General features: G+C 48.1%; 1 protein-coding gene across 1 annotated transcript in view; it reads left to right on the plus strand.

Moving 5' to 3' along the window:
• DIP2C (disco interacting protein 2 homolog C) overlaps window positions 1–27,172 on the plus strand; it is a 164,801-nt gene that overhangs the window by 37,568 nt on the left and 100,061 nt on the right. The window contains exons 6-14 of the mRNA XM_023192485.1: window positions 955–1,152; window positions 5,729–5,820; window positions 11,829–11,939; window positions 19,465–19,588; window positions 19,956–20,065; window positions 20,238–20,340; window positions 22,564–22,628; window positions 25,331–25,424; window positions 25,822–25,941. Coding sequence (XP_023048253.1) covers window positions 955–1,152; window positions 5,729–5,820; window positions 11,829–11,939; window positions 19,465–19,588; window positions 19,956–20,065; window positions 20,238–20,340; window positions 22,564–22,628; window positions 25,331–25,424; window positions 25,822–25,941 — 1,017 coding nt within the window. The remainder of the gene's footprint in view (window positions 1–954; window positions 1,153–5,728; window positions 5,821–11,828; window positions 11,940–19,464; window positions 19,589–19,955; window positions 20,066–20,237; window positions 20,341–22,563; window positions 22,629–25,330; window positions 25,425–25,821; window positions 25,942–27,172) is intronic.

Below are 27,172 nucleotides of genomic sequence, written 5' to 3' on the forward strand. Positions count from 1 at the left end.
GTTAAACCACAAGTAAAAACGGCCAGTTTTCTTGTCAGTCATAAAGTGAGAGACAAGTCTGTTCCAGAAATGAAAGAGTTAATTTCCATTCTTCACCTCTCGCAAGGATTGGGCAGGTGGTATTTATGATGCACTGATTTTAGTTTTACTCAGGAAAATACTCGCTCCGTGTTCCTGTTATTCAGTGTACTTGTGGCAGATTTAAATGTACAGCTCAGACCAGGTGTGGTGGCTCATGCCTGTAATTCCAGCACTGTTGGAGGTCAAGGTGGGCAGATCACTTGAGCCTGGGAGTTCAAGACCAGCCTGGGCAATATGGCAAAACCCTGGCTCTACAAAATATATATATATGTATACACACACACATACACTAAAATTAGCTGGGCATGGTGGTGCATGCCTGTAGTCCTAGCTACAGGCTAGGACTGTAGCGGAGGCTGAGGTGGGAGGATAACCTGAGCCTGGGAGGTCGAGGCTGCAGGGAACTGTGATCATGCCATTGCACCACAGCCAAGGCAGAAGAGAGAGACCCTGCCTCGGAAAATAAATGTACCATTAATCTTTAAGGACAAAATATAATTTAGCAAGATTTAAGCAATTTGGGGTCCATAATCACTAGTTTATGTTGATAATGGAAATTTTCAGCACGGCTGTTTGAATTCCAGGCTCTCTGCCTGTATGCCGCGCAGTTCCACCTGTTGTCAGTTTCCAGATATTTCCAGGTCCACCTAAGCACTCCACCTACATGCTGCCTTGGAAATTACAAGAACTGATTTTTTACCAGCATTCATGATGCTAGTGTACAGACTCCAATTGTAGAAAAGCATGCTCTTCTGTCAGCCAATAAATGTACACCTTAAGTATAAATCTCCTGGCTTCTTTATAAAAAACAAAAAGTAGCCACGCTAATGTGGATGCATTTCTCTCGTAACCTCTTGTATTCAAATGATTTAGTTCAACAACCAGATCCGAACCAACCAAAGCCGGAGGGGGCCCAGATGCTGGCCATGCGCGGGGAGCAGCTGGGCGTGGTCACGAACTGGCCGCCGTCGCTGGAGGCCGCACTACAGAGGTGGGGCACCATCTCGCCCAAGGCGCCCTGCCTGACCACCATGGACACCAACGGGAAGCCCCTCTACATCCTCACTTACGGTAATCCCAAGGCTCACCCTCTGCCCTTTGCCCACCCCCTCTCGCAGCCACTCCTGAACGCACAAAGCTCAGTGTCCGTTTACATCCTCACTTACGGTAATCCCGAGGCTCACCCTCTGCCCTTTGCCCACGCCCACGCACAGCCACTCCTGAACACATGAGGCTCAGTGTCCGTTACTTCTGGTGACTGATGGATTTTATGCTGCCTTATGTTTCTGGCACAAAAATAAATGGAATCTCGAAAGTTATTTGTTAAATATTTTTTGAGTTAAAACCAGAAATGGCTGCTTGAAGCAGTGACCATAACTCTTAATAAGATGTTAGATCTTCTTAAATACATACGTGATTTATTGAAATGCATGCTTTCAGCAAAGATCGGTAGTTAGAAAAATCTAAGCTTTCTGATATGTATCACTCAGAACAAACAAAATCGGTTTCCAAGGGACTTTTTCAGAAGGCCGGAGAAACCGCCTTTCCCTTAAGTCTTCAGTCCAATTAATACAGTCTGTAAACTTTTGCACATGGTTAACGATAGCAGAGAAATGTGTTCTCTTTTTTTCTATGGATAAGAGACCATGGAGGAGCAGATCGTCAGGCTATTTTCTCTTTGCTTCAGCTTTACAAAGAAAATAGTAACTAAAAGGCTGGCAGGATGGCTCGTGCCTGTAGTCCCAGCTGCTTGGGAGCTGAGGCAAGAGGATCACTTGTGACCAGGAGTTCGAGGCTGCATTGAGCTATGATTGTGTCACTGCACTCCAGCCTCAGTGACAGAGCAAGACCCCATCTCTAAAACATTAACTCAAATTTTCAAAAGATAAGAAACGAACTAAAGGACCAAAATGGTTCATATTATGCCTGCATGTCTGAGATTTATGTTGACAGCTGAAATTTTAAACATAGCTGTTTCAGTTCTAGGCTCTTGGGCATGGTACAGAACGTCGTTCCACCTGTTGTCTGTTCACAGGTTTTGTTTTTAACTTTAGATTTTGTTATAACACAACACTTTTCTGATTGCAGGTAGGAAAGGAATTGATTACTCCATTAGCCATGGAGGCCCAAAGCTAGGTGCTATGTTGAATGGTGGAATCTCAGTAGAGCCCCAGCCTTTTCAGGGTGGGGCTCCGAGAGGCGGCAGCTGTCAACCTGTGCATTTCACGGACAGATGGGGGATTTGGGCCTAGGAGCATGCTGGGTTTGGGAGCGTGTGTTTCGTAGCTCCTTTGCTTTTATGGCTTCGTTCAGTAGTTTTAAATGGATAGTGTGTGTCATCCATGATGGAAGCATAAGCTTTACTTTTTAAATTATGCTCTCAGAAATAGGTTTTATTCAGTCAAAAGGATGAAGGACTTTTCTATGTGACCCTCATCTCCGGCCAAATTCAGCCCTGGAGCTGATTGTGTACTTGGAGTCACTGCTGCATGACAGCTGCTGGCCTCCGAGGCCTCCCCGCCTCCATGCTAGGAGTGCGTGCGTTCACTCTGAGCACTAACAGACGTTCACTTGGATGTTTTAAGCATGCAGTATGCATTGGCACGGGACTAAGGTTTGGGAAATCAAAGACAAGACACAGTTCTCACGGGGCTTATGATCTCGATTAGAAGGATCACCCCTCTCTGCTGCTGGAACGTTGAACAGTGCTGGCGTCTTTCCCCTTCCTGCAAGGTTAAGATGAATGGGAGATGTAAGACACAGACTGAATATTCATATGAAAAGTTGGAGTCATCAGAACTCATGCCCCCAACCAATGCATTTTAACTCCTGCTTTAAATCATCTATATGTTGTTGTATTTTAATTATCCATATTAATTGCGGCCCATGGGTTGATCTTGGTTTTTACTTGTTAAAGGAATATAAGAAAGCGACACGTTTCCAAATGTAAGATTACAGCTTATCAGATGAAAACGCAGTGAACACTGTGGAAAGCTCCTTCTGCACAGAAACGCTAACGTAGATGAACGAATGATTGGCTGTTGCTGAGACGACTCAGAAACAAACTCATCGAATGAGAATTGTTCTAATACTGAGTAACCTGGTGTAACTGAAGGGCTGTATTCTCTAAACTCCTGCTGTTTCCCCTCAACCCCCAAATTTAGCTTCCTACAAAGCACTGGGGTAGCAGAATTCCCAGCTGATAAACTTAGGATCATTAATAGAAAGTGTAGGTGGCTAATGAAAGCCACAAGTCAATAAACGTTTGAAACATCTTATAATTCTCTTTTCCACCTTAGACTACCCGTGGCATTTCATAATCTTAAAAAGTCACGCTGTGCCATTAATTGCCCTTCATGTCCTGCCTCTAGCAGCTCTGCAGTACACTCTTCCTCGGCCGCCTCTGTGGTTTTCGGGAGAGACCTACACATTCATTTTGCATTCCTACCAAGCAGATGCTCATGTTCATCTCCCTTTTAACGTTTTATTTATTTATGGTTTTCGTATTACTCCAGATGTTTCGAGCAATCTACATGCTTGAGCTAGCAGTGCACTGGGCCACCTTTCTGTGGCCTTGCTGCTTTTTTACGTAGTTGATGGTGTGTCTCAAGTTCCCGCCTCCTTCCCAGGCTTGTCCCGGTTCAGCCCATCGCCACCCACTACCTCTCCCCTCACCAGTTACACTGTGTACAGTTGCCTGTTCCTCAGTCCAAACCAAGTGAAATTACAATTAATGTCTAATACAACAGTGCTGACCTCACACACATCTCCTTTATGAATCAGTTAAGAACTGCTGTATTTTTATATCAGCAGCTTAACTTCTTGCCTTTTCTGTTTGAGAAGTATAAAAATACCAAACATATTTCAAGAATTTTGCCAAAAGTTTGCATGTGTTTTATCAAACTCTCTATTGTTAACTAGTTTCTGTGTGAACTTAGGATGTCAAGACTCTTAGCTGAGAATGAAGTTGAAATTTTCACAAACTAGAATGGTGCTAATCGAGTGTAATTGATTTAATCAGTTACAGCACATTGGTTTTCTTTCAATTGCAATGAATTGATTGTTATTGTTTACCCAACTATAATAGTTCCCTAATCTTGTTCACATTAAAGAAATCTGAAGCCACAAAATAATAGTTTTTGTTGGGGAAGAAATACTCCGAGTTACGTCTAATGAGCCAGTGGTCATTTTCAGGAAAATAAAATCCCCAAATAGAATTCCAGGTGACTGTAAAGCTGCCAGTGTTGAGGTGTTGAGGATGAGGCGCTAAGGAAGACGGGAGGAGGGAACATGAATAAAAGTGTGTCTAGCAAAAGTGCTCAAGAATATGCCAGAATGCACACTGTAACTTTGTATTTCATTACAGCTTGCCTGTGACGTTAGTAAAGTGAAGAAACATTTGCTGAACCCGTACTATGACCGGGAAGTGTCCTAGGAACTAGAACACTCAAAAATAATGATTCTCTTCATGTTCTCATTAGCGAGGAATACTGTGGTAAATAAACAGTAATACCCGAGGAGCTCTCGTTCCCATAGGAAATAAACAAATTTAGGGTTTTTTAGTTTGCACTCTGTTGTAAACAACAAAATCTGATTTAGCGTTTACATTTAAAATAGGGAAAAGATGAAAACAGTGATTGCGTTGAAACAAAATACTTAAGATTGCTGTTACCTTTATTACACTATTAAAGCATTGTCTGTCTTCTAACACCTTGGCTGCCCGAGAAGCTCTCTCAGCTGAAGGCTCTGAGACTAGGTTGTAAAACGCCATTGTGTAATTTAAGAATTCATTTTAGGCTTTAAAGTCGTTGTTTGATCTCAGACTGTTAGGTTTACCATTATCTTTATCTGAATCCAAGGATTCGTCATTAAAAACCCTAAAACCCTGAGGTTAGGGAAGTTTGAAGGTGACAAACACAGGACTTGTGAGTTTGGAGCCTCTCCAGGTGGTTTTCTGCTCTGTGTTCCTCAGTCCCGTGGGACTGACTGAGGGACGTGTCACCGGGCGTGACTTTGTGGCAGTGACGCTGTTGCGGTGGCCCCACAGGACTTTCCTCCCTGGAACCTTCCCCCCGGTTTCTGTGCTGATGGTGTTCTCAGGGCCTTTGCTGCAGGCACTTCATGCACTTCATGCACTCAGAGGGGATTTGTTTTGTGCCAGCCTCGTTCCAGCGTCCAGGCAGCTCTGACTGTTGCAGTTGGAGTCATTGCTTTTACTCCTCTTGACTCCAGGGACTCAGGATGAGTTAAGCTTTGATCTGCAGGGAGAAGGTTCTCGGGGCCTTCCCGCTCCCTGGCAGTGTCATTTCAGCTGGGCAGATCCCAGCCCTGTGACGGTGTGTGCACTGTCAGCTCCCCCCACCGCCCAGCCCCCACATCACGGATCAGAAGACAGGCCAACACTTGGTTTTCACTTTTTACTTTCATTCCCTCTCCTGAAGCTTTGTTTTTAGAATCCCTGTTCTACTTTCACTCATTTTCCATTCTCGCCTACCAGTTCCCCCTTTGCTCAGCTGCCCCCAGTTCAAGTCGCTTGCAGACCGTGATACAGGAAGCAGAGTGGACTCATGCCCTGGACTTCGGTTTGCGGAAGCAGTGCTCTCCGTATGGCTTAACATGCACGTTTGTCTGTGATTTGTATTCATAGGTAAGCTGTGGACGAGAAGTATGAAGGTCGCTTACAGCATTCTGCACAAATTAGGCACAAAGCAGGAACCCATGGTGCGGCCTGGAGATAGGGTAAGTGCACCTTAAATTGTTGAATCTACAAAACACACAGTCCTGTGTGGAAAAGATGCCCACTTTTAAACATTACAGAGTTCAGCACCACCTCCGCTTTCCACTGGAAAGCAAGTTTTCCTTCGTAACTGCTACCTGTTAAGTTACACAGGACAGATACTATTAATGGTATCTCCATTCTAATGTTACATCCTGAGCAGGTAATGGTCTTGTCCGTGACTTATGCCCCAGTTTAGATGTGGAGATGGGTATAGAACCTGGTTTTCTTGCGTTTATATGTACAGCCTTTTACCGATGTGCTTTATGTGCCCCGAAGATTAGGTTATCCTACCTGAAGGACTCCAAGTGAGTTACATAAAGACATCATTTAGAGCTCCATAAACCAACAGAAGCATGAGCTTTGATTACTTAAGCCATACTATAGATTCTTTCCCATTTTTTATTGAACACGTTTGGCCTCTTTTAAAAGTAAACTGTAGATGTCGTATTCCCTGATTATGAAATTTACCACAAAGCTTATAATAATCACAATAGTGTACTGGCTTAGAGACAGACATATACACCAATGGAACAGAATAAAGAGCCCGGAGATAAACCCTCGTGTATATGGACAAGTGATTTCCAGCAGGGTGCCAAGATATTCAACGAGGATAGGACGGCCTTTCCAACACACAGCGCTGGGAAAACTGGATATCCACCTGCAAGAGAATGAAGTTGGATATTTACCTAACGTGCAAAAATTGATATGCAAAAAATTCATTCAAAATGGACCAAACGCCTAAATGTAACAGCTAAAACCACAACCTAGAAGAAAACGTAAAGAAAATGCCTTAGAAGAAAACATAGAGAAGATACCTCACGATGCTGGATTTGACATTAAAAATTTTTGTACATCAAGAAGCACTATCGAGAGTGAAAAGGCCACCTACAGAATGGGAGAAAATGTTTGCAAATTATTTGTCAACAGATTAATATCTAGAATATTTAAAGAATTCCTACAACTCACCACCACCAAAAGAAGCAACAACAAAAATGTTTAAATGGGCCGGAGACTTGAGTAGACGTTTCTCCAAAGATTCGGCAGTGGCCAATACACACATGAAGAGATGCTCAGCATCCCGGATAGGGAAAAGCAAACCAAAAGCTCAGTGAAACGCTGCTTTACACCGAGAAGCATGGCAATGACCAAACCACCGAAAAGGGCACGTGTTGGCAAGGATGTGGGGAAATCGGAACCCTCGTGCGCTGCTGGTGAGGATGTAAAATGGTGCAGCCTCTCCGAAAAACATGGCAGTCCCTCAAAAAATTAAACATGGAATTACCGTGTGATCCAGCAATTCTGCTTTGGGGTGTGTACCCAGAAGGATTGAAAACAGAGTCTAGGAGAGAGATGAGTACACTCAGGCTCATAGCAGCCGACTCGCAAAACCAAACGGTGGAAGCAGCCCCAAATCTAAGGACTAGGTGTGGATTTCCCGTTAGAAGGGAGGAAGTTCTGGCACATAACACATGGGTGAACCCTGAAGATACTATGCCTAGTAAAAGGAGCCAGACACAAAACAGGTACTGTGTGATTCCGCTCCTATGAGCGTAACTGCCCAACAGGTTCACCTTGTCCGCTGCCTAGCCAGAGCCAATTTATCTCGATGGGAATTGCAGTGGAGAGAGTGATTCACGCAGAGCTGGCTGTGCGGGAGGCTGGAGTTCTGTTATCACTCACATCGGTCTCCCCAAGTGTTCGAGGATCGTTCAGAGGTTTTAGGGATAACTTGGCGGGTGGGGGCTTGGGAAGTGGGGAGCGCTGATTGGTCAGGTTGGAGGTGGACTCAAAGAGGGGTCAAAGTGAGTTTTTCCTGCTGTCTGCTATTCCTGGTGCGTTCCCAGAACTGGCTGAGCCAGATGACCTGTCTGGGTGGTGTCAGCGGTTCCATCCAGTGCAGGGTCTGCAGAATACCCCCAGCACCGATCTTAGGTTTTACGATAGTGATGTTATCCCCAGGGGCAATTTGGGGAGGTTCAGACTGTTGGAGCCAGAGGCTGTATGACCCCTAACCGGTAATTTCTAATCTTGCAGCTAATTTGTTAGTCCTGCAAAGGCAGACTGGTCCCCGAGCAAGAAGGGGGTCATTTCGGGAAAGGGCTATTATCAGTTTTGTTTCAGAGTCAAACTGTGAACTGAATTCCTTCCCAAGGTTAGTCTGGCCTACACCAGGAATGAACAAGGACAGCTTAAAGATGAGAAGCAAGATGGAGTTGGTTAGGTCTGATTCCTTTCACTGTCATAATTTCCTCAGTTGCCATTTTCACAAGAGTGGTTTTATGACATCCATAGAGTAGTCAAACTCGAGAGAACCAAAAGTAGAAAGATGAGGTGTCAGGGACTGGGGGAGAGGAGTGCAAAGTTTGTGTTTAATAGCGGCAGAGTTTCTGTTTGGGAAGATGAGAAAGTTCTAGAGATGGCTGGTGGTGGTGCTTGTACAACAGTGTGATTGTACTTCATGCTACGGAATTCTACGTGTAAAAATGGTTAGAATTGTAAATTGTGTGTTACCACATAATGAAATGGTAATTGTAATGGAATACCTCCATTATCTGTAATGTGGTTCATAGTCTTAATAGTTTTAACAATTCTTTCATAGTGTGGCCTCCAGATACTTGAAGTTTCCATATGATAATTACAAAATAAACTCCTGAGTTCCTCTGTCAGTGGGGGTACAGGAAGCACGGTTTTGATGAAATATGTAAAGAGGCTTATTTTAGGCAGGGATTGGTTTAGCTTGGTTGGGTTGAAGGTGCTACTTTTCTAAAATTATTCTTACAAAATACGTCTGAGAAGGGCTCTCGAGGAGAAAAGATGAGCCTGTAGCTCTTGGTTGGGTACCAGGAGGTAGTGTGGAAGGTGCTGAAGCCGTTTGTCTGGACAGCAGGGCCGGCTGTGTGAGGATCGCTGGAGGGGAGTTGGGAATCCTTCAGCCAGAAAGGCCTTCGCTCCCCTGAAGAGCCTGTGCATGCGTCTCCTGACTGGCTGATGCCTGCTCTGTGAATAATTAGGTACAGTGAGGTATCAAAGAAGTACACAGAGGATTGAATGGAGGGAAGCCATGTGGGTTTACAAAAATCGAGCATCTTTGTATTTGTAAAGTATTGTATTGGAATCACTATGGAGATAGCAATAAAACAGGATTTGTGACTGATTCAAATATTGAAGGAATGATGTAAATACAGAGTTCTAACAAAATCATTTAAGTACAGAGTGTTCTCTTCCTTAAATTGCAAAAAAAATGTTGTTTTGATGCTAAAAGAGCCTTTACGTATTTTCCCCTTTTCTATCCATTACTTGTATTGTCGTGTGCGTACAATAATGTACAATTTTATATTCTGCTTTTATTAACTTTGTTATACCACATTTCAGTACAACTCTGCAGTGGTCTGTAATACGGAATTTTCAGCATTAACTCTAGTGAGAATTTTAAACCCCTGATAAAGAAGAACTTCCTTTGAGCAGAGACACCAGGAGCTGGGAGAGGAGCCAGATGCGAGGTGCTTCTTGGGAGAGGGCTGACTGCAGTCTGGCCATGGGGATGACACGTATCCTCTCCGTCTCGGCTGTCTGCCCTTGGTGAAGACTCTGCCTCCAGAGCTGGTGTTCTGGGAAGATTAACAAGTCAGAATTGAACATGTTCTTTATGAATAGGTGCAGTCATCGGTTTTGGATGGAACTTTAACATCTTCTGAATTTTCGAACGTTTCCTGGTGTGTTTTGGTCCGCCTTAGGGGAAGCAGTTGTACAGCAGTGGTAATGTGGAAATCTTACAAACATTTAACTGAAGACTGTTTACCATATCAAGATCTGAAAAACATGCCATCAGCGCTCAGTCCATCACGTGACACTCATGACTCTGTAAACCTCAGATAGTTTGAGGAAATAATTGGTTGTGGCTTATCTGTATAGACGTACAAATCATTTTATTGCCTTTCTAATCTCTCTCAGCAAATTGTAGTGGACTGTGGAAATGCCATGCAGAAAGGAAATACTCATATATTCATAGAATCTACAACTTAATTTTGTGTCGGCCAATGATCCTGCATTCCGACCTTTCCAGCATGGCCTGCTCCCCTCTCAATGACCATCTGGATGCTTTTATGTCAGCCTGCTTACTTAGATACACAGATGATTAGGATGTTTGTCTAAAACTATTCATGATGAAGTGAGTTCCAGCTAGGACATTTTAAATAAATTGTTTAACTTCAAGAACGAGGCCTGGTGCGGAGGCTCATGCCTGTAATCCCAGCACTTTGGGAGGCTGAGGTGGGTGGATCACTAGGTCAAGAGATCGAGACCAGCCTGGCCAACATGGTGAAACCCTGTATCTGCAAAAAATACGAAAAAAAAAAATGACTAAATGTGGTGGTGCACGCCTATAGTCCTAGCTACTCACAAGGCTGAGGCAGGAGGATCGCTTGGACCTGGGAAGTAGAGGTTGCAGTGAGCCGAGATTGCACTACTGTACTCCAGCCTGGGCAACACAGCAAGACTGTCTCAAAAAAAAAAAAAAAAAAATCCAGAATGAGGTAATGCAAAAATGATGCACATATGCTAAATCATAGGAAAATCATAGGATTCATGTGCTGATGAAAACACTTGTCCATAAGGAAGAGGAACACTAATGCTACCCCACACATGAGTAACCTGTGTTAAAATAGAAGCAGAGTTCGCAGGGCATAGTGGGAATCCAGAAATAGGGCTGTCTATTAAAACTCTATCATCGAAGGGAAATTGTTCCGCGTCAGGATGCACCATACTGTTAAGGACTGTCGGAAAACGTATTTAGAAAACACTGGCCAGGCACAGGGGCTCACATCTGTAACCCAAACACTTTGGGGAGGTCCAAGACAGGAGAATCGCTTGAGGCCAGCCTGGGCAACATAACAAGATCCCATCTTAAACATATTTTTTAAAACTTAGCTGAGTTTAAGGCCAGCCTGGACAACATACTGAGACCCCATCTAAAATATTCTTTAAAAATTAGCTGGGTATAGTAGTGCCCACCCGTAAGGCAGGAGGATTGCTGGAGCCCACGAGTTCAAGGCTGCAGTGAGCTATGGTTGTGCCACTGCACTCCAGCCTTTGTAATAGAGTCAACTTGTTTCTTTAAAAAAAAAAAAAATGTGTCTATTAGTAGTTACCAGTATTACTTGATAATTTACATTAACCACAGTTTTAGAACTCTGACATTTCTCTCAGGAACTTAGTTCCTAAGAGGTTGATCTGGCAGGATGTATCGGTGCCACATCCAGGCAGCTACACAGGGAAGACTTTGCTGCAGGGAGGGGCAGGGCCCACAACACGTGCACGCGTGTGGCATCGGCACTGATGCTGCTACCGGCCCTAGTGCCAGTAACTTGGCCTTTACTCATAGCGTCCACGAGCTCACGCCGTGTGTCAGGCATCCCACTGAGCTCTCCATGTACATTCTCTCATTAGACCTTCACGACCACATTAAGACATAGGCTCTATCATTATTCTCACTTTTCAGAGAAGAACACTAAGGCTTGGAGAGGCCACAATGTTGCCTGAGATCCCAGAGCTAAACACTGATGTGGGATCTGAGCCGAGTCCTGCGCACGGCCTAACAAACTGCACAGCTGTCCCGTGACAGTTATGAAGACTGTGTAGAAATACAAGGAAGTACTTACAAAGCTTAGTGAGAAACAGTAGGATGTGACTTCATCTGTGTGAAATATGTGGGTATGGAAGGTAATATGCAAAATATAAAGGCAGTTGTACTCTGGTGATGGTATGACAGATGACTGTTCACGTGTTTGTCTTCTACATGAATTCAAGGCCAGGTGCGTGATGCTTATTAAAACACGGCTCACTGCAATGCATTTTACGTAGGACCTGGTTCTCACTGAAGCATGACCTCACCTAGAACCAAGCTCTTCCGTGACGTCTTAGGAAGCCAGGACCTCACGTTAACGCTGACTTGCTCTGGCCTGTCCCACAGGTGGCACTGGTGTTCCCCAACAACGATCCGGCCGCCTTCATGGCAGCTTTCTACGGTTGCCTGCTGGCCGAGGTAGTCCCCGTGCCCATCGAGGTGCCGCTCACGAGGAAGGTAAGGAACGCGCCCTTGGCTTGGTCTCTTGCTGAGTGAGATGGCTTTCATGGCGGCTGTCTCCCACCTGGGTGAGGGTCTCCTTGCTGTTGCTGGGACCTTGGGTTTCCTTCAGTTGCCTTGATAAGGGGCGTGGTCGCTGGTGGGCCCTGTAGCCTGGGATGGGTGTCCCGGAGGTGGAGCACAGCTTGCTTTGGGGTCAAACATGGAGCAGCAGCCTCTTGGTCAATAAAGCAAGGGTGTTTGAGAATCTTGTTCCTTGGTGTCATGTGCACTAGAATTGGGGTAAATGATAGTCTTTTGAAATGTATTATTTTTTGAAGGGTGGTAGATGCTGCTTTTGTTCAGGTGTTTTGGCATCCACTCCAAGGTTGACCTATGATTTGTCAGGTCTTATTCTATACGGAAAGTAAACCACTAAACTTGCTATTGTAATTATTGTTTAGTCTGATGTAAAGAAATTAATGTGCATTGTCAATCAAAAAGTATTTGAAACAGGTTTCAATTTAGCATTTTATTTTGTCAAGGTTAAGGCCATGGCCAAGACCCAGCCTCAGGAGGTCCTGGGACCGTCTGCCCAGGTGGTCTGGCTGCAGCTTTTGGGTTCACACATTTTCGGGAGACATGAGACATTAAGCAATACACATAAGACGTATGTTCATTTGGTCTAGGAAGGCCGGGGCCTTCCAGGTCACAGGTGGATGCTAAGATTTTCTGATTGGCAGTTGGTTGAAAGAGTTTATCTAAAGCCCTGGAATCAATAGAAGCCAGTGTCTTAGGGTTCGGGGTTGTAGAGACCAAGGTTTTTATTATGTGGAGGAAGTCTCCAGGCAGCAGCCTTCAGAGAGAATAGATGTAAATGGTTCTTGTCAGACTTAAAACGGTGCCAGAGTCGTAGTTAATTCTCCCTGGATCAGGAAAAGGCCTGGAAAGGGAAGGAGATTCTCTACAGAATGTAGATTTTCCCCACCAGAAGGAGCTTTATAGGCTATTCCCAACTATGTGAAGTATATTTTGAGGTAAAATTTTGATTTCTTTCAGGGCCTGCTGTTTGTCATGTTGGTATCTTATTGCTATGGAATGTCAGCTTTGTCGGTCTGGAGTTGTCTCTTTAATGCCATTGCTGGTCATCTGTGCCTGAATTTAGCCAGAGGATGAGGGTGTAAGGAGGCGCTTCTGACCCTCCTTCCCATCACAGCTGAACTGGCTTTTCAAGTTAACTTTGGAACGTCCTTGGCTGAGGGAAGGGGTCTCTTCAGTTGGCTGAGGGGCTTAGAATTTTAGTTCTGGCTTATGCTGCATAAACCTGCGATGTGCCCGTGCACACTGCCCTTAAACCATCAGCTCCCTTTAGCACTTTTTTTTTTTTTTTTTTTTTTTGGAGATGGAGTTGCTCTGTCTCCCAGGCTGGAATGCAGTGGTGTGATTTCAGCTCACTGCAACCTCTGCCTCCCGGCTTCAAGAGATTCTCCTACCTCAGCCTCCTGAGTAGCTGGGATTACAGGCGTGTGCCACCACACCCAGCTAATTTTCCTATTTTTAGTAGAGACGAGGTTTTGTTGTGTTGGTCAGGCTGCTCTCAAACTCCTGACCTCAGGTGATCTGCCTGCCTCGGCCCCCCACAGGGCAGGAATTACAGGCGTGAGCCACTGCACCTGGCCCCTTGAGCACATCTTTAATGCGTGCACTGTTTGGGTGACTCTTCTAGCACTAAAAGGCAACAATCACAGGTAGCCCAGGCTAAGAGTTCCCAAAGAAACTTCCAGCTGTCTTTGTGGCTATTCCATCATTAAAGTTTGTTGACTCAATATTTAAGAAAACCGTTTGCCACCTCTTGGAACACACGTGGGTATCTCTTCACAGTCTGTGCAAGTTATATAGTTGCATTTCAAACTGCCCCTTGGAATGGGAACGGGGTTCCTTTTGGAAACAGGAAAGATGATTACTATTTCCATTTCCTATGTATAAAGCCAGGAGGTTCATGCTTGGCCTCCCGAGTATGCGCGTGTCTGGCAGAGGCAGGGGAGTCCGTGGTAGCTGCCATGGGAGAATGCCCGTTCCCCCACCCCCGGATTTGCAGCCAGTTTCCCCCGGATTTGCAGCCAGCACTCCACATGTGCATCAGACAGGTCACACTTCCTGTGAGGTGCTTTCTCGTTGCCCTGGTTCCTGTGGTCTTCACAACACATGAGAAAAGTGGAAGGACTGGAGGACTCCAGTCATGCTTACATGACAGCCTCAGTACTGTAGTTAACCCAGTCCTGGGATCTAGTGAGGAGTTGACGAGGCTCCCCCTTCAGCTGATGTTATGTCAGTGGTTAGGGGCTCTCTGGACATGCTCTGAGGTCTCTAAGCAACAGTGAAATGATGATTTGCAGGAACCTGTAAGCATCAGCATATGGTGATGGTGCAATAACCAGACACAAAACATTTATCATTGTTATTCGTAACAATTATTTCTTCTTTTCTTCACTTGAACAATTTGTATTTGTCCATGTTAAGTGTATAGCCTGGTGTCCTCCAATCCAGGCTGGTTTGCAGAGGAAAATGATTTGTGTATGTGAGGGGGTGGTTTTCCTGAGCAGGTTCCATTGCTGCCCTCAGGTTGGCAGAAATGCCATCCTGTTATCTGAAATCCTAGGCATAGCTCCAAATACCAAGGTGGCGTTCATTTCAGCCATGAAACGTTTCACCGTAACACATGTTTAAGATGCTTTGAAATAATGAAGTTAAGTACCTTTGAATGGTGGTAAAGACATAAACCATCCGTTTTGAACAGATCAGAAATCTTTCCTAGGCCACGTGGCTGGGAAGGTGCGGCAGTGATGATGGGGAAAGAGGAGCTTTCCTCCCCCACAGGAGGACCGACAGTGCCCCTCTGCTTGGAGCCCCTTGCACCCCTAGTAGAGGCTGCAGGTTCACTGTAGATAGGGCAGGTCCGCATGGGGACGAGGGGCATCTTGGGGGGACTCTCTGTGGTCAGAGGGCAGGGAGCACAGCAGGAGAACAGCGTGGGGATGTCTCGGGAGGCCAGGACTTTCCATGCTCGGAGGTCCCTGGGAACTTAGGTATCAGTGACTGTAACCTGTGCAGGTGATGAGGTCGCAGGGACAGGAAAGAGCCCCTGCCTGTCCCTCACTCACCTCCAGGACATAGGGGAGGGGCCCTCTGCGGCTGCGGTTTTGTTACCAAGCACCATGAGCACGAAAACCCCTCTCAGAAGAAAGGGCTGGCATTCCCGCCTTGCCCACTCTGTGCCAATGTAACCCTGAGGTGACTTTGCCTACAGATGCCTCAGGCTATGCAGAAAGCTGTGGAGAATGCAAAGACCTTCCAAGGCATTTAGAAATCTTTACTGTGCAAACCAGTGGTCATGGGATAGAATTCTAGGGAAACCACAAGTGATTTCACAGATGAAGGACAGAGACCCTCCCCTGAGGCCGAGCCTTTGCGTTCTAAAGACACCGTGACTTGATTTTAAACATTATTTTAACTGACAAGTTATATACATTTATGGGGTAGAGTGTGGTGTTTTCATATATGCATACAACATGGAATGTTTATCAAACTGATTAACATATCTGTCACCTTGCTTACCTCTCATTTTTTATGGAGACATTTGGAATTTACTCTTGGTTATTTTGAAATGTAGATTATATTTTTATTAACTATAGTTACCCTGCTCTGCAATAGATCTCAAAGCATCTTCCTCCAATCTGAGGCTTTGTCTCTTCTGACCAACATCTCCCCCCCTCCTCCCCCCCCCCCCCATCTCCCCCCCCCCCCCCATCTCCTCCCTCCCCCCCATCTCCTCCCTCTCTGGCCCTCGTGGTCACCATTCTGTTCACTACTAAATGCCACATGTAAATGAGCCCATGTGGCGTTGGCCTTTCTGTGCCTGGCTTATTTCCGGCAGTGTAATGTCCTTCCAGTTCAGCATGTGGCAGGCTTCCCTCCTCACCAAAGGCAGAATAGTGCCCACCGTGTGGCACAGTGTCCTTCCGGTTCAGCAGGTGGCCGGCTTCCCTCCTTGCTGAAGGCTGAATAGCACCCACTATGTGTTGTAATGTCCTTCCGGTTTAGCACATGGCTGTCTTGCCTCCTCTCTGAAGGCTGAATAGCACCCAGCGTGCCGGGTCGGCCTGCTCTGCATCTATTCGTGGGTCTTTGGGCACTGAGGTCCATTTGTCTTCTTGGCCCTTGTGGATAACACTCCAGTGAAGGTAGGCATGCCAATAATCCCTGGATTCCTGATTAATTTCAGTTCCTTTGGCCAAATACCCAGTAGCAAGATTGCTGGATCATATGGTAGCTCTGTTTTTAGGTTTTTGAGAAATCTCCGTATCATTTTCCATAATGGCTGTGCTAATTTGCATTACCACCAATAGCATGCAAGGGTTTTCTTTTCTCTGCATCCTCATCAACAGGTATTTTTCCTCTTTTTGATAAACACCATTGTAACCAATGCAAGCAATGTGAGGTGATGTCTCCTTGTAGATTTTTTTTGTTTTGTTTTTTCTTTTTTTTTTTGAGACAGTCTTGCTCTGTCACCCAGGCTGGAGTGCAGTGGTGTGATCTCTGCTCACTGCAACCTCTACCTCCCGGGTTCAAGCTATTCTCCTGCCTTAGCCTCCTGAGTAGCTGGGATTATAGGTGCGCAGCATGACACCTGGCTAATTTTTGTATTTTTACTAGAGATGGGGTTTAGCCACGTTGGCCAGGCTGGTCTTGAACTCCTGACCTCAAGTGATCTGCCCACCGTGGCCAACCAAAGTGCTGGGATTACAGGGGTTGAGCCATCTTGCCTGGCTTCCTTGTGGTTTTAATTTGCATTTCCCTGATGATTAGTGATGTCGAGCACCTTTTCATGGACCTGTTGGCCATTTGGGTGCCATCCTTTGAGAAGAGTGCCTTCAGAATGTAGCAGTTTGTTGGTCTTAGAGAACTTTTCTTATTTTTAACTGAAAGAATCTGTTGGCTATGGTGCAAGTCGAAGTGGGGTCAGATGAGCATATTCGTGTAGTGGTAAGTATGTGAACCCTAATATTTCTTCCATCTGCCAGTCCTACAGCCACTAGAAGTGTCTTCGAATAAAGGCCTAATGAGAACCTAGTTTTCTGAACACATCTTGGGAGGATTCTTCCCCCCCGCCCCCCGAGACAGAGTCTTGCCCCGTCACCCAGGCTGGAGTGCAGTGGCGTGATCTCTGCTCACTGCAAGCTCCGCCCCTGGGAGGATTCTTTTTATTCATGCTTTCCTGAGATGTAGCACCTGTTTCCCGGAGTTGGCCTCAGATCCAGCCAGATAAGGCCGACACCACCTTTCCAAGGACAGAGGACTAAGGCCTGTGAGTCAAGAAAGCCACTAGTCCAGGTGCAGCCAGGTCTCATCCTTGGGTCACCTGCGGAGGCCATGAGGCCCACCGAGGACCCACAGCCCTTTGCTTCTGGTGCTGTGTGCGGAGTCCACCTGTCTGATCCCTTTCTTTGTTGAGTGTGTATGCGTGCGTGTGTGGGCACATGTGTGTGAGTGCTGTGTTGAGTGTGGGCATGTGTGTGGGGGCACGTGTGTATGCATGGGCATGTGAGTGTGGGGGCACTGTGGGCGCGTGTGTATGCATGGGCACATGTATGTGAGTGACTGTTGAGTGTGCGCATCCGTGTGTGTGTGTTGAGAGAGTGTGTGCATGCGCATGTGTATGTGGGCACGTCTGTGTGTTGAAGGCTGCACGGGTTTCCTCCCACACAGGTGTGTAGGGTGAGACATGGTAAGTGTTGTTCTGAGTGCACTGGCCGGGGCTGGGCAGAGCTGTGCTGAGGGCTGGCGTCTGATGGGGTGGTGGGGGCTCTACACGTGCTGAGGAGCAGCAGGCCCAGCCTCATCTTGGCGAAACCGCAGCCACATCCTTCCAGGCCTGCCGCTCCTGTGGTTTTCCGTCTCTTCCTTATTTTTTAGGGAGTCTTGTTATGTGTATGATTTTATCGTTTGGGGGATTAAATTATGGGCAGACATTACCAGGGCAGGGTTTAGGGAAAGGTTGGCTTCTGGCCTGAGGTCAGCGTTCCACCCACAGCCGTGAGCGACTGGCCTCGGCCGTTCCTCCGTCTTTTGACCGTCACGCATGTGCTTCTGCCTCCGCCCGGCACTTTCTGGCTCAGCGGAGCTGCCTTCCTGCTGTCAAACTACTGTCGCCCCACCTCTGCCCTCTGCCCCTTACCTCTGCAGAGTTGGGACATTTGCTGATGTAATGTTCACATTCACATTAAAGTAACTGATTAGGGCTGTACTTGAGCAAGCACCACGTGTGGGAAAAGCACCACAAGACATCCCCGAAGTGGGTTCCGTCTGTCCGCCGAGCTCCCGATGGCCAGACCCTGGGGAGTCACGTTGCGTGTGCTCGTTGGCCTGTTTGGCTATTGCTCCGTGAAAATTCCACAGAGAGACATTTTCACCGTAGATTTAACTCTACAGTAAGAAAAGTACCAAACACTTAAGAGACGACAGCTTTGAAATTTTAATGCTGCCTAATTTACCCAGGTGAAAACATCACTCTTCAGCTCATGTTCTCCCGTTTTCAGGGAAACAGGTGGGAAGATCCTCAGCCAGGCCTCTGATCACCAACAGCACTCGGGCCGTGTAGGGTCCATGCGGGGGAGGGGGCGTCCACGCTGAGCCATCTGGGGAGTGAAGACGGTGACCTGCTCACTACAATGTGGCATTTTTAGTTCCCGGAACCCTGGCTGTTTTGGACATTTCGGTTTATTTTATGAATCAAATAATGGAAAACCGGCACAGCTGGCAGACGTAGAGAGAGTGACATGCCTTGGCTGCCTTTGGGCAGACGGACAGGAGTGAGAACTGGCGTGGGTCTGCTCAGGTCTGACCTTCCAAACTGGAGCTGGCCGCCTGGAGCCACCTGTGCCTGGTGTCTCCAGTGAGGCTGCACAGCAGTGGCCTGTTTCAGTGAGCTTCAGTCATTTCGCTGAGACCAAGCTGTTCAGGGTGAGGAGAAGGTGACCCAGGTCTTCCTTCCTCTGGCTGAGGTTCCCTGCCTGGCACCCATGCCAGGTGTGCCTTCTGTGCCTTTGGTCTTTGAATGTTTTAAAGATCATCACTTGGTGTTAGTGTGTTAGTAGAAGTGTTCTTTCAGACCCTGTCTGTTCTCTACGGTAATTGTGTCCTATGATCATAGTCTTATGGAATCGGAGGGAACTATAACAGCAGCCTCTTAATGTGACCCGCTGAGCACCAGCCCTGCACTGAGCACTTTCCATACACTCTTCTAATTTATCCTCAACAAACCTGGGAGACGCTGTTCTTTCTCTCCCTGTTTTACCCGTGAGGACACTGAGGCCATGCCAGCTCACCTGTTCGGGGTCCCACAGATGCCAAGCAGCAGGGCTGGGGTTGGATCCTCGTTCTGCAGACTCCAGGGTCTGTGCGAACCCTGGAAGGAGGGCCGAAGGCCGGGCGGAGCGGGGCGGGTCGTGGATTCTCAACCCCTCTCTCTCTGTTGCCCTCTCAGGACGCAGGGAGCCAGCAAATAGGTTTCTTGCTTGGAAGCTGTGGCGTTACCGTAGCCTTGACTAGTGACGCCTGCCATAAAGGACTTCCAAAAAGCCCAACAGGAGAGATCCCACAGTTTAAAGGTATGCCACCGAGGCTCCGAGAGCTCGCATGCCCACATCCTTTGTCAGAAGACGGGTGCGGGAATCCGTCACCCCGCCTCGGTTTCAGTCCTCTGTGGAATGAAACGTCAGTTGCGGACCCACAACTTTTCACGCGTTCACGTCCCCGATGACACAGCCGGGTTGCCGGCCCGTGGGGTGACATGAAGGTAATGCATGGTGGAGGCGTGGGTGCTCTTCTGTTGATGTTGTAGATCTCATGAAATCTGGAAACACTAGAGATTCAATCTAGTTGATGTGTTTGAAAGGGCACCACATGAATGGAGAGAAATTTTGCAGGCCTGCTTTCTGAGCAGCAGTTAAAAGGAACTTGTCCTTTATTTCCAAGGTTGGCCAAAGCTGCTGTGGTTTGTCACAGAGTCGAAACATCTCTCCAAACCACCTCGAGACTGGTTCCCACACATTAAAGATGCCAATAACGACACTGCGTATATCGAGGTGAGTCAGCCTCGGCCTCCTCCCCTGGCCCTGCGTGTGGCCTGGGGAATTAATGTGTCTTTCCGACAGTTACATGAGCGCCAAGATTCAGGAACTCGGAGACCTCAAGTAACCAGAAAAGCTGCTGTGACCTCCCAGCCCCACCTCCCTCATGCTTTCTGTCTCGTTTCAGTACAAGACGTGTAAGGACGGCAGCGTGCTGGGTGTGACGGTGACGAGGACCGCGCTGCTGACACACTGCCAGGCCCTGACGCAGGCGTGCGGCTACACGGAAGGTGGGGTGCCAGACCCTGACTCCTTGGGACCCTGGTTCTAACCGGGACACCTGACATGAAGGCCACGTCCTTCCCACGAGGAGCTGTAGAAATAGTGTGACGTTTGCGCCCAGCTCCGCTGACGTTCACTTGTTGCTGAGTTAGGATATCAGCTCAGCCTGCCATAGCAAAATACCGCAGAAGGGGCGGCTTCAACACAGACAGTTATGTCTGCGCAGCGCGGAGGTCTGAGGTCAGCGCGCCCGTGGGCTGTTCCCAGTGCGGGTCTCTTCCCGGCTTCTCCTAGGAAGTATAAGATGTGCGGTTAGGGCCGGGCGCGGTGGCTCACGCCTGTAATCCCAGCACTTTGGGAGGCCGAGGCGGGCGGATCACGAGGTCAGGAGATCGAGACCATCCTGGCTAACACGGTGAAACCCCGTCTCTACTAAAAAAAATACAAAACTAGCCGGGCGAGGTGGCGGCGCCTGTAGTCCCAGCTACTTGGGAGGCTGAGGCAGGAGAATGGCGTGAACCCGGGAGGCGGAGCTTGCAGTGAGCTGAGATCCGGCCACTGCACTCCAGCCCGGACGACAGAGCAAGACTCGGCCTCAAAAAAAAAAAAAAAAGGTGTGGTTAGGCGCCCATCCCTACGACCCCACTGAACCTGAATGACCTCCTGAAAGGCGCGCTCTCCACACACAGCCACACTGGGGCCTGGGGCTTCGGCATGTGGATTTGGGGAGACGCTATGAACGCCATGGACCTTCACCCCGGGTGCGCATGAGCGTATCTTCAGTTGTAAAGAAAACACCCGTGTGTCCGCCCGCCCTCCCAGTTGAGTCAGCCTCTGCAGGTCTCTGCTGCTGCGGTGAAGAAGAATTGGTGCTTGTTGTGTTTTCCTTCCCGCAGGTGGGCTGGTGTGGGAGGCAGAGAGCGGAAGTGAGTGGAGGGAACCGTGGCAACCGCGCTGAAATGGCACATAGAGGGGAGGGCGCAGGCAGATCCCGGGGACCCCCAGAGACTCCCCACATGGGTGCCCTGAGTCCTACTGAGATCCCCTGAAGCCTCCTGAGATGTTCGGAGACACTGTGATGTGCCCTGAGGCCCTTTGTGACCCCTTCAGAACCCCAGAGAACCCCCATGACCTCGAGAGCCCTTGGGATGTCCTGAGGCCCCCCGAGACCCCCTGAGGCCCCCTGAGATCCCCTTGACCAGGCCCCTAACGGGACAGCTGCAGTGTGCACCCCTGCCTGGTATCTCGTTCTGGACCCTGACGAAGCCGCGGTGGCATCTGCTCCTCCGCTGTGGAATGAAACACTTTACTTTTTCTACTATTTTTATTCTGTCCCCATCCTCATCATCTCCCTTTTAAAAACAACGCGCGTGTCCCGTGGGTGTTCTGATGTTTAGCCATGGACTTTCCACACTTGGGGGTGCACTGCCCCCTGCCCCTTGCCCTGATAACACCTCCAAGGTCCAGGACGGTCACTCTTGGGGAGGGGATACATCCCCTCCTTGCTTCACTGCTTTCAAAAGGAACTTGGGTTGTCTCCTTTGGCCGTGTGTTGTGAAAGCCGCTCTGTTACCCTCCACACTTCAGCCTTTGGACGGGGAGACTGAGTCATGTGCAGGCAGCTACTGACCTTGGGGGGCCAGGTGACTTCCGAGAAAGCTGGACCTGTTCCCAGCCAGTGTGCTCTGTGATAGTAATCCTCATCAAGCACGAGCTTTTAGCACCTGTTCAGAGCCTTCCCCCACCGTCATCGGATAGATTTCCCTCCCTGTCTTCCAGATTCCGGAGCCTCCTTGTTTTATTGCAACTCCAACCTTGGAGACTTCCAGTAGAGCTGCGTAGGTCCCCGTGTTGCCACAAATCCACCTCCTCCTCTGCGCACACAGGGCTCTCCAGCCGCAAAGCTTCCTTTCCTGGGAGACTCATGAGGAAGTGAAAAGGAATCTTTTAAAGAACAAGGCAGGGAGGGGAAATACATAAAAGGAGAAGGAACGCTGTGGTTTAAGGCGCAGCCTGGAGAGCTAACGCTGCTCGCTCATGTGTCAGGATACCTGTCTGGAAACTCCAGGGTGGCCAGCATTCAAACGGGTCTACAGAATTTCCACCAAGATGCAGCAAAATGGGATTTTTCCAAGATCTGTTACTTGCTGCGATGCAGTGTTGGGTTTTCTTTGCATTTTGGTCTGTTGCTGTCCTGTCCTAAGAATCTCCTGGCTCCCTCTTTTGTGCAGCTGAAACCATCGTGAATGTGCTGGACTTCAAGAAGGACGTCGGGCTCTGGCATGGCATCCTGACAGTAAGTGAGCCCCCCCGGCCGCGTCTGTCCACACAGGGGTCCCCTCCCGCCCACCCTGCCTGTCCACACAGGAGTGTGCTGGGTGTCGGAATACAAATGCCTAGGTGTGCATATGTTTCACTTGGGCAAGTTGCTTCCTCCCACACAGTGAAGAGAAAATCGTTACTGTTAGAAGACCGATGTTGTCCACTAACGTGGTTCACGACTGTACCACAAAGCCAGTTGTTTCAGCAGCCACTGGTTTGAGGGTCTTGGACATGTGGATTGAGGTTACAGCTGCCAAAAACAGCTTTCCAGGGCTCACGTGGAGATCATTATCTTTCTTCCCGCACTTTTGGCGTTCAGTATCTTAACGTAACATCAAAGGTTGGTTGGTGTGTGGATCACTGTCTTGTACATCTGGTTAGCTGCATGTTCCTGTTATTTCTTGAGTCAGTGGGGCCTGCTGTTGTGTTACCCTGCGGGGAAAAGTAGTTTACAGATTTGCCCTTGAGGATGACAATCAGTGCGTGTTGCAGGGAAATGATTGCCTCACAATCACGAGTGCCCTGGATGACCGTGCCGGGCTTGGGCACTTCTCATGGCGAAGAAACCTTGTTATTTGTTTAAGGCAGGCTTGGCACTTAAATGCTATGTGGCGTGTGACTGCTTAGCCGCTCCCCCCGTCTGTTTCATATGTGGTAATTTTCACTCATTTTTCTTTTGAATAATTTCTTATGCTGAAGCTTCTTACCTTTTGGAGGTAGAAAATTCTAGTAGTTGTCACATGAGTGATGGACATATGAATACAGGGTTTGCCGTTTCTCAGCGAACCAGAATTCATGTGAAAAGGAGCCGGCAGGCACTTCCTAGACCAAATATCTGTGGCTCCAGAGCAGCCCACCTGGCTGCCTTCTGTGATACATGCGGGTCGTCTCTCAAGTCTGATGCCGTTAGGGGCTGAGATGGAGCAGTGTGGTCCCAGAACCATCGTGTGCTGCTGCAGTGGGGAGCCTGGCTTTAGGGCTGGAGGACCTGGGCTTGTGTCTCAGCCCTTCCTTTCTTAGCTTTGTGACTCAGGCATATCACACGTGCATCTAAGTGCCTTCTCAAATCTGAACCTCAGTTTTCCTATCTGTGAATGGGAACGAGAATCCTATTTGACGTGGCTGGTGTGAGAATTATGTGGCCTAAAGTTTAAGCACCCACTCCACCTAGACGTTTGACACATGTGATGCAATGATCAGGTCCTAAAGAACAGGTAGCTACATCACTGTTGCTGTTAGTCACTCTCGTCATTAGAACCCCCGAATTTCTGACTGTGGTGTTGTCCGCACAGCCCTGCTTTCGAGGCCTCGTCGTGGGGCCACCTCTCTGAGGGGCTTCCACTGGTGGTACCAGCCTGCCTGCTCTGTGCTCTGGGGTACGGCCGGCAGCCCTGGCGGGTGTGAGTCTCTCCACTGTCGCATCTAAGGCGAGGTCTCTGAGCAGACAGCAGCAGCTTTTAAGATGCCCTCACAAACCCCAGCACAGAGTGGGGAGGGAGTCGGTGGAACTGTGAGGAGGGAAGGCACACGTCTTTCCGCTTTCATCTGGAGCTTCCTGCATCGAGCCAGTGGCTCTGCAGAGGGGTCTGTGCCCACTTGTCTGCCCCCAACCCATAGCCTACAAGACTGCAAGAATCCTAGCCCGCTGCACAGCCCGCCAGGAGGTGCCTGGTCTGACTGCTGTGGCGTGAGGCAGGTGAGAGTCCCAGCCTCAGCATGCAGCAGCGTACAGGTACTAGCTAGTGGTCCTAGTTTATTTTTGTCAGGAGTCGCAATCTGCTGCAGCAAGGCCTGGCCAGAGCCAGAATGTGAGCTTCCCTCAGCCCGCGTTTCAGAGCAGCGTGCGGTTCTCAAGACGGGTTCTGTGAAGTAAAAGTTAGCGTAACACACTAGGAAGAATTAGGCTTCGAGGATACAAAAGCCTGTTGAAAATGGCGATCCTTCACCAAAGGTGTCATCTTAAAAAGGATTTGGACTTAAATTATTGAATTCTGTCAGCAGTAGTTTAGGGAAAGCAGTGAAGTTTGAGGGAGACTTTGGGAGTCACTTTCCCATGGACATGCTTTAAAGGATTACACCCAGACCTGACTGGGCCACGCTCATGCAGACCAGCCGTCCCCGCCCTCCCCACCCTAGGGAGCCTCCAGGGTCCTGTGCCACTGCTCCGCCTCCGGGCCCTTGCAGCCTGGTGTCTGTAGTGCTCCCTGAGAGCTGCTGCTGCTCCTCCTCCTTCCCTGGGGGCCCGTGCAGCCTGGTGTCTGTAGTGCTCCCTGAGAGCTGCTGCTGCTCCTCCTCCTTCCCTGGGGGCCTGTGCAGCCTGGTGTCTGTGGTGCTCCCTGAGAGTCCCTGCTCCTCCTCCGGGCCCGTGCAGCCTGGTGTCTGTGGTGCTTCCTGCGAGCGGCTCCTCCTCCTCCTCTTCCCCTCTTCCTCTGGGGCCCCATGTGGCCTGGTGTCCACGGCACTCACTGAGAGCTGCTCCTCTGCCATGCCCCTCTGTAGTTGCCGTCCCTGCCAGCCCCACCATAAGGAGCCTCCAGGGGCCGTGCGGCCTGGTGTCTGCAGCACTCTGAGGGCTCCCCCTGCCCCTGTGCGGCCTAGCGTCCCTCCCGCTGGCTGAGAGCTGCTCCTCTGCGTGCCCCTCCGTGCTCACCCTGCGTGTTCCTGTGTTGATTGCAGAGCGTCATGAACATGATGCATGTGATCAGCATCCCGTACTCGCTGATGAAGGTGAACCCTCTCTCCTGGATCCAGAAGGTCTGCCAGTACAAAGGTGGGTCTGGCGGGGCGTGGTGACTCAACGCCTGTAATCCCAGCACTGTAGGAGGCCAAAGAGGGTGGATCACCTGAGGTCAGGAGTTCCAGACCACCCTGGCCAATATGGAGAAACCCCATTTCTACTAATAATACAAAAATTAGGTGGGCCTGGGGGCGCATGCCTATAATCCCAGCTACTTGGAAGATTGAAGCAGGAGAATCACTTGAACCCAGGAAAAGGAGGAGATGGCTGTGAGCCGAGATTGGTATTAAAAAACAAAACAAAACAAGGCTCGTGGGGGCCGGGTGACAGTGATTCTTCACCCTTCCCCACCGCTCACGACGATCTCTCTCTTTCAGTAGGGGGCGATCTGACGGTGGCACACACTAACCTATTTCTATTTTTCTTTTAGCAAAAGTGGCGTGTGTGAAATCGAGGGATATGCATTGGGCATTAGTGGCGCACAGAGATCAGAGGGACATCAACCTCTCCTCTCTGCGAATGCTGATTGTGGCGGACGGCGCGAACCCCTGTAAGTGAGGAGCCGTGTGAACTAGGCAGGCTGTGGAGTCTTCCCCCACCCCGCCCCCGCCCCCGCCCAGGTTTCATTCTTTATACTTTGATTTTTCTTTTTCTAATACTTATCTTAGTAAAGAAGTTGTCTTAAAATCACCAAACCATATCTCTCACTCTGGCCGAGAGGTCCGATGGCTTAATAAGAACACAGGCATTTGTAGACTCCACAGCCCTGGGGTTCAGAGGATGTCTTGATTCTGTAGAGAAAGTGCCTTTGGTGACCCTGTTTCCCTGGCTGTAAAACGGTGCTTAAGTCATAAACTTTCATGAGGAGGAAATGAAGTAAGCCCTAAGCAGGTAATAAGGAAATATCAGGAAATACTTGACTGCTCGTACTTTACGGTCTGTAGTAGTTTTCTTGATCAGTAAATTAATTTGTCATTTTACATGTAATTTCATTATCATATCCTCTAACAAAAATACCCAGATAAAGTAAATTAGTGGCTCCACAGAATACTATAAATACACCTTGAGAAATATTTCAGCCAACTGAAACGAGAACCTAGCTAGCCTGCTTTTGTGAGAAAAGTATATAAAGCTTAGAAGCAAAGTGAAATTAATGAAAGGTTTCTGACCGCATTTATGAAGTATGCAACATTTATGTTTGTAAGTTAAAGCAGCATAAACTCCCTTAATGCCTGATATACAAAAGCAGACTCATAAACAGGTTTTATAAACAGTTTTCAAATATAAAATTTCAAAAATCCTGAGCTAATTTAATAAACAGTTGTTTTAACCCATAACTCTACAAAACAATGTAACTCTACAAAACAATACATCTTGCATAAAGGAAAGTATGTCTATATTTGGACATAGTTTAGCAGATATGTTCTTGATAATTATGCCTCCACCTCATCATTTAATAGAGAGGAAAGTTTTCTTCATTTGGTTTAGATTTACCCCTGTCTTGGAACTTCCATACTGATAACAGTGGAACAAGTCTCAAAAAAGTTACTAAAGTAAATTCATCTGTCAGAAAAGGGGTCATAAATGTGGAGGTTGAGTTCTTTAAATTCTTGAGTTCTGTTTGAGAATGTCCACTTTCAGTGTAATGTAAATAATAAATTGTATTAAATATTTTTCCATACTGCCTAGATCCACTTGTGCCTCAGTCCCACCTTCAGAACTGTTTCTGTGGTGGGATGCTGTGATCAACCACAGCTTCAGAACTGTTTCTGTGGTGGGAT

The sequence above is a fragment of the Piliocolobus tephrosceles genome, chromosome 9 (genome assembly GCF_002776525.5).
Source record: "Piliocolobus tephrosceles isolate RC106 chromosome 9, ASM277652v3, whole genome shotgun sequence".
Classification (NCBI taxonomy): Eukaryota; Metazoa; Chordata; class Mammalia; order Primates; family Cercopithecidae; genus Piliocolobus; species Piliocolobus tephrosceles.